The sequence below is a fragment of the Orycteropus afer genome, unplaced genomic scaffold (assembly GCF_000298275.1).
Source record: "Orycteropus afer afer isolate SDZICR_OR568_19922 unplaced genomic scaffold, OryAfe1.0 scaffold00047, whole genome shotgun sequence".
NCBI classification, from domain to species: domain Eukaryota; kingdom Metazoa; phylum Chordata; class Mammalia; order Tubulidentata; family Orycteropodidae; genus Orycteropus; species Orycteropus afer.
In genome coordinates, this window is record NW_006921634.1 from 5,916,142 (window position 1) to 5,923,923 (window position 7,782).

The following is a 7,782-nucleotide window of genomic DNA, read 5'->3' on the forward strand; positions in this document are numbered from 1 at the left end:
TTCTCTCTAATGCCTGTACCCAAAGCTAGCTCCTCAGGAACTAACTGAGATCCTCTTCCTAAAGCTCCAGGCCATAAGGCCTTGTTCTGCTCTGAGCAACTCACTGTGACCCACTAGTGCCCCTCTGTCTCTGTCTTTCTCTGTTTCTTAAGCAGCAGATTGTCTAAAAGTCTTGGTTTGCTCACAGTAGCTTCCACGGCAGTGCTTGTGGGGGAATGGAGGATGCAAGCAGTTTGCAGAGCAGGCGGGAACACAAGGCACAGAGAGCAGGTTCAAACATGGGCTGCACACTCACAAACCTGGAGACACTCTGGCCTCTGCTACAGGGACTCCTGAAAAAGCCAGTCCCTGACACAGCAAAGAGTTGTGAGCATGTCACCAGTGGCTGCCCTATGTGCCATTGGTTATGGGCCAACATGGCCCGGAAGCTGCAGCCAAGCAAAAGCTCCTGGCTCAAAGCCTCAGCATTCTTCTTGAACTTAGTGCAAGGACCGCAACCAACTTTGTGCATTATACAGCCTTCAACTCCATGTAATCAATCTTAACTTCCTGCTGTCCCATCAGGAACAGGATGCTGTGGCAAGATAACAGGATGGATTGGCTGTGTTTGCGTCTTTCATTGGAAAATAATGTTTTCCTCGTGAGGTAGCAATGTAATTGGGCCCAGCCTTGGCTAACACTCAACATCTTGCAGCTCAATCTCCTCCGTCTTGCTTTCTGCAAAGCAAAAGACAAGTCAGTGAGTTGAAAATGAGCCACGCAGTGGTTTCTTAGTGAGAACAAGATAATGTATGCCACCTCTGTCTTCAAAAGCATGAATAATCACAAGGCCCAGGCAGTTAGTTACCTTTGAGTTTATGTCTTCTCTTCCTCTGGAACTTATATGCACACTTATTACAAAACCACATGAGGCTGATTAACACTGCGGCCACAGCAGCGAGAAAAGCAAGGAAGACAGCGACAAAGTGGAGGTCTTCATAGAGGATCTCTATGGGGTGGAGGTGAGGGGAAGGGGAAGATAACGTCTCTTTTATTATCAAGAAGTCAGCCTCCCACACACTTGCAGCCCAGAGGGGTGCTCATGTGCCTGGGACAGTCTTACCAGAGACATGCAGAACGATGCTGCCCAATTGGCTGCTCCCTAGGTGCTCTGTGACCGTGATGATGTAGCAACCGGAATCGCTCACGCCTACACTGAAGAGCTGTATGGAGCCATTGTCAAAGGTGCAGACTCGGTCCTTGTGGCTTTGGGAGATGTTGGCCTGAGTCCCTGGCTTCCACTCCACGATTTTCTGCACACCCCAGTTGGAGGTGTATTTCCATTCGATGGTGGGGACCCCGACACAGGAGTATTCAACCGAGAGCAGAATGTTTTCCTTCACTGTGGCATTGATGGCGGCCTGGGGAATGTACAGTGACACACCCTGACCTGCAGGATAGAGTGCCAGATGTTGGATACGCTGATACGAACTCAGATTTAAGTGAACTTAATATAATTCATTAACAAATACTCATTGAGTGCCTATTACATGCCAGATAAGGAGCCCTGATGGTGCAGTGGTTAAGCGCTCGGCTACTAACTCAAAGATTGGTGGTTGGAATCCACCCAACTGCTCCAAGGAAGAAAGACCTGGTGATCTGCTCCTGGAAAGATTATAGCCTAGAACCCTATAGGCCAGTTCTACTTGGTCACGTGGGGTTGCTATGAGTCAAAATTGACTCGGCATCTAACAAGAACAGTATATACTTCTTCTACGGATTTGGTGTGGTTATTACAAGGGGAAAGACAGACAAAGTGACTTTTCCCTGGAGCTTGCACTCTAGTAAGAAGACATACCAGAGATTAATAGGACAGTTTTAGATAATAAGTGTCTTAGGGATAATAAAACAGGGTCGTAGTGACTGATGAGGGTAAAAGTGGTACACAAAACATTAGAGAGGATGGTCAGGGAAGACCTCGCCAAGGAAATGAACTTTGAACTGAGACCTAAAGGAGAAGGAGGAGACATCCATGTGAAGATGAGGGAAGAGCCTTTTTAGGCAGAGGGACCAACATATATGAAAAGTGAGTTGAGAAGGAGCTTGGTGTGTTTCAAAGAAAAACAGAAGGCCAGTATGGCTGGATGCAGTGAACAGCGGAGAGTTTAGGAGATAAGGCTGGAGAGCTGGGTAGGAGAAACATCATGATATTGTGGGTCAGGGTTAGGAATTGGGTTTTGTTCAAGGGTGATGGGACACTATAAGAAGGCTGAAGCAGGAGAGTGACTGCTGTGGAGAATGTTCAGGAGATGGGGGTGGGGGCAGGAGTAAAAGAAAGACCAGTAATGGGCTGCTGCAGGGGTGACATGAGAGATGAAGGTGGTAGGCTTGGAGATAATGAAGAATTGTCTGATTTAGGATCTATTTAGAAGCAGGGAGGAGATAACATGACAAAGAATGGGATATGGTGGTGGCTGCAGCAAAGAGGCATCAAGCATAAGTTTCTACTTGGGAAGTAGGTTAGCTATAGTGCCATTGGCTGAAAGTCAATGTATGTTAGCCCTGTGCTAACTCTTTTACACACATCATCTCATTAAAGTCTCACACAACCCACTGTGGTTCTACCAAGGATTTACGTGTCAGAAACCTCAGGCTCAGTTGGACTAAACAGCTTGCCCAAGTTCATTCTGCAGGGCTGAGATTCACACAGGGGCTGTTGACGCCAAAGCTTACACTTTTAACTCCTTATGCTCAAATCAAAGGTCAGTGGTTGGCAGAATGGAGGGTCCAGAATGTGACAAATGTTCCCCCACACTGAGAGGTGTTCAGGGCTGGCCAGAGACTGGAAGTGAAAAGGACAGAATTTAAGTGTGGTGCCCTCTGCTTGATTTCCACCCATACTTCCTGTTTAGCCCCCTCCTTGGGTGCCCAGTTGCCCAGCTCACCTGCAGTGTGACTCCATGCCTGTCACTTTTTCAGGCCTTCCTCATTGTCCTCTCTATCCCAGCACATCCCCTTTGTGTCCCTCTCTTCAGACCTGGCTAGATGACTAGAGATAGTCGAATAAACTCCATGCTGAAAAGCTGGGGAGTAATAACGACTTTCAGAAGTTACTGCTGCCAAGTAAGAGAAATGTATTTTGTCCTCAACTCTGTACTGAATACTGTCAAATTCACAGAAAAGCTGAAAAACTGGTACAATTAACATCTATATGGCCTTCACCTAGACTCACCAATTGTTACTATTTTCCCACATTTGAGTTCTCTCTTTTTGTATCTCTCTATCTAAAATTTTGATGAATCATTTGAAAATTGCAGACATCTTGACATTTCATCTAAAAAGAAGCCATTCTACTATACAACCACACTATTAACCACCTAAAAATGTAACCTTGTTATAATAGTATCTATTAAACAGTATATATTCAATTGTCCACAAAATTATCTTTATAACCACTTTTTTGTTTTAATCCAGAATCCAATCAAGGATCATTCATTGGTTGCCATGTCTTATTAGTATTCTATTTTTTATTTTTTTGGCTTTCACGAGATTAACATTTTGGAGTCTAGGCCAGCTGTCTCATAGAATGCCTCAAAATCTGGATTTATTTATTTAGATTCAGGTTCAATATTTTAGCAAAAATACTATAAAGATGATGCATTCTTGTTGGATCCCTCCAGAAGGCAAAATAATGCTAGTTCGTCCCATTATTGGTTAAGGTAATGTCTGACAGGTCTTTTCATTGCAAAGGTCCTTTTTCCTTTTGTAATTAATATGTCACCTGTAGAGCAATACTTCGTGACCATGCGAATATTCTGTCACCCATAGCAGATCACAGATTTTAGCATCTTTAGATGAGTCTCACCTGTATTAGTTATTTCATTGATGGTTGGTTGGAAAATGGTGATTTTTCAAATTGTCTCATTCTTCCTGTATTTATTGGCTGGCACTCTAATGCCATGAAGAGGTTTTTCTTTTTTAGTACCTTTCCCTTTTTTGGTATCTCTATGGACTCATGAGGAGCTCTGGTGGTGCTGTGGTTAAGGCATTGGACTGTTAACCTTTGGTAGGTAGATGGTCTGAACCCACCAACTGCTCCACAGGAGGAAGATGGGGCAATTTATTTCCTTAAAGATTTACAGCCTTGGAAACCCAGTGGAGGTTGCTATGAATCGGAATCAACTTAATGGCAGTGGGTTTGGGTTTGGTTTATGGACTCATGAGGAGATCTGGTGATGTAGTGGTTAAAGCATTGAGCTAACCAAATGGTCGGCAGTTCAAATCCATCAGCTGCTCCCTGGGAAAAAGATGAGGCAGTCTGCTTCTGTGAAGATTCACAGCCTTGGTGTTTCAACACCAAGTGGCCATTCTAGGCTGTCCTATAGAGTTACTAGGAGTTGGAATTGACTTGACGGCATCGGGTTTTTTGATGTACCCATGAATTCTTTTTTGTTTAATGTGTCAATCTATTATCCTCACTATAATTTTTCCTGCTGGGTTATCCTATATTTGGCCAGTAGGAGCCTCTTCAGACCATTCATGTGCCCTTTGAAAGGTCCTCATTGTTTTTTGAGCATTTCCTTGAACAGATTGCATATTATCAAGGCCAAAGAATGAGAAACTTGAGAAATTCTGGCATTAAGGCAAATTGTTGGGGAGATCTTTTTTTGGGCAGCCAGCTTTTCTGCATCCTGTGTTCATACTACATGGGTTCATTGGCCCAAGAGTCACCTTGGAGATAAAAACCCAAGGCAAAGAGTGCCTGCTCTGCTTCTTTGCACAGACAGGGCTCTATAAGGTAAGTATCACAGAGTCTCCCAGGTGAAAGACTTCTTAATAGTCAATCTCCCACCTGGTATAAGATTCAACCAGTTCACCATTCAACTTCTGATTTAACCCTTTCTTATAGCAAGAGTGAGGTCTCTATTAACAAGGTGGCCTTTTTTCAATTTTGGGGAAGCTGTTTAAAAAGGGGTCCCTGGGTGGTGCACACAGTTAACAACCAAAGGTTTGAAGGTTTGTATCCATCAGAGGTACCTCAAAAGAAAGGCCTGGTTATCTACTTCAGAAAAAACAGCCACTGAGAAGGCAAACAGGGGTATATGGACGGATAGATAGGTGGACAGGCTAAACAATTAGGTATGTCTAAATGGGGAGTGTATCCAAACCATATATAGGGTTGGCAGACAATGGTCCTATAAGTTTATGTGAGTGATCAGAATTCCCAGGTGTATAGTAGAGCTGACAAGGGGCAAGGTTATGGTCATTGCTTGGTCACAGCCAGCTACCCTGAGGGACAGAGTAGTTGATCCTGTGGGCTTGGGACCATAGTCGCAGGGGACATCAAGCTCAATTGGCATAACATACTATACAAAACATTGTTCCACCTCCTACATTGGTGAGTAGCGACTGGGATCTTAAAAGCTAGCAAGCTGCCATCTAGATGCAATGATGGGTCTCTCCTCATCAAGAAGAAAGAAGAAAACAAAATGAATGGAAACAATCAGTCCTAGTGACTGGTACACCATCAGATCTGCAACCTATACAACTATGAGACCAGAAGAACTAGATGGTGCCTGGCTACCACTGCCATCCACTTGGAAGGGACGTACGAGTCCTGCATAGAGAGGGAGAACAATGTGGAACAAAACTCAAAATCATTTGGAGGAAAAAAAAAAAAAAGAAGGTGGGGACCAGGTTTGCTGGTCCAATAGAGCCTGGTGGAACCACTGAGACTATGGCCTCTAGCTACCCTTCAGGTCTGGAATTGAACCCACACCTGTGGTTTCCAGCCAAACAAAGTACAGGCAAGTGAGTTAAACATTTACCTCAAGTACACACACGCCCTGGAGAGAACAATCATGGGAGAAGGAAGGGCTGCTTATGCACAGGGAGACAGCTCAGGGTGCAGGAGAGTATGGAGGGATGGACACTGGGAAGAGGTAACTATGGGGAGGAAGTGGGAGGGGAGCTGTTGCATTGTAAATTTTGGTCAATGTCATGAGACAAAGTATATGTGAACTGCTGTATGAAAAATGAATTTACTCTGTAAATCTTCACCCAAATCAAAATAAAATTAAAAAAAAAAAAAAAAAAAAACAGCCACTGAAGACCCTATGGAGCACACTTCTACTCAAAATGTGGTTGCCATGAGTTGGGGTTAACTCGACACTAACTGATTTTTCCTGTTTAGAACGTTCCCATCTTATTTTGATCTCAAATTTGCTCCCTGTGTAGCAGCAGGGACTACAGAAGTTCTCTCTTGGCATTTGGGAGCCTTTCGGATACCTGAGGACAGTCTCATGATTCCTTAGATCACTGCTTCTCATTCATACTCAACGTGGTACATGGTCCCTGGGGGACAATTATTCTTTAACACAGAAAAAACAATGCAGAGTTTAAGGTTAGTGTGATAAAGAAGATGACAGAGGTCAAATTACAAGTCAGCCCTTGGAGGGCAGGAGCCACGTGCTTCCTTCATCCTTGTATCCCTGTACCTAGCTCAATGCCTGGCACACAGTGGTTGGTCTGTAAATGAAACATTTGTCAAGTGAATGAATAAGTGAATAACTAAATCTTTATAGCAATAAGAGATGTGAGAAGTTTCCTCATAGGAATATTGCTGCTTAGGTGGTTTTAAAAATTAGGCACATCTCAAAGGTAAGTGGGCTCAAGCCTGGCAACAATTGTGAGGATGGCACAGGACGGGGTAGTGTTTTATTCTATCGTACATTGGGTCGCTATGAGTCAAAACTGACTTGATGGCCCTTAACAACACCAAAAGGTAAATACATATAGAGAAGAGATTTAGAATTTAATTGATGTTTTGTGTGCCAGTTACTATCTTACACATTTAGTATAAACTTTACAATCATTAGGAGCTCTGGTAGCATAGTGCCTGAGGCATTTGAGTGCTAACCACTCCTCGGAAGGAAGGTTGGGCAATCTACTTAAGCAGTGATACAGCCTCAGTAATCCAAGGAGGGGTCACTATGCGTTGGAGACGACTCAACAGCAGTGAGTTTTTTTTTTTGTTTGTTTGTTTTAGAATCATTATTTCTTTTAGGTTTTACATGAGAGAAAGCATCATGTCCCTGTAGCTAGCAAATGTCAGAAGTAGGATTTGAACCCAGTTCTGTTTCTAAACCCTGTGCTTTTCCCACTCTACTTTGTTTATATCTACCTGTCTATCTATCTATCCATTCATTTATATTTTCTGATTTCTCTTATCTCAAATAAGAGCAAATGGAGTGGTTATTATTTTAAGATTTTTAGAACTATATGTAAAATAGTGACACAGTTGCATCATAATGTCTGTGCATTTCATGAGTATTCTGTATTGACCATGTTGGTCAAGATTACTGACAGATTATGTCCTGGGAGACTCTTGTTAGGTGCTGTCAAGTTGATTTTGACTCACAGCGACCCCATCTGACAGTGTAGAACTATTCCATAGGGTTTTCTTGGCTTTAATCTTTATGAGAGAAGATTGCCAAGCCTTTCTCCCACAGAGCTGCTGAGTGAGTTCAAACTGCCAACCTTTTAGTTAGTAGCCAGCACTTAACCATTGTGCCACCAGGGCTCCTTCCTGGAAGACTACCAGTCTTTTTAATAGCCTTAAACATAAAAAACCAAACCCATTCCCATCAAGTTGTTTCTGAATCATGGCAACACCGTGTGTTTAGAACAGTCATAGAGCTTATGGAAGCAGATCAGCAGGCCTTTCTCCCACAGTGCTGCTGAGTGGGTTCACACTGCCAACCATTAGGTTAACAGTCAAGGGCAAACCTTTGTGCCACCCAG

At 43.4% G+C, this 7,782-nt stretch overlaps 1 protein-coding gene across 1 annotated transcript in view; it reads right to left on the minus strand.

Moving 5' to 3' along the window:
• Window positions 1-673: 673 nt before the first annotated feature.
• The window catches only part of VSTM5 (V-set and transmembrane domain containing 5), a 30,500-nt gene continuing 23,391 nt past the window's right edge, over window positions 674-7,782 (minus strand). The window contains exons 2-4 of the mRNA XM_007938059.1: window positions 1,103-1,429; window positions 848-988; window positions 674-717 (exon numbers count right to left, since the gene is read on the minus strand). Coding sequence (XP_007936250.1) covers window positions 674-717; window positions 848-988; window positions 1,103-1,429 — 512 coding nt within the window. The remainder of the gene's footprint in view (window positions 718-847; window positions 989-1,102; window positions 1,430-7,782) is intronic.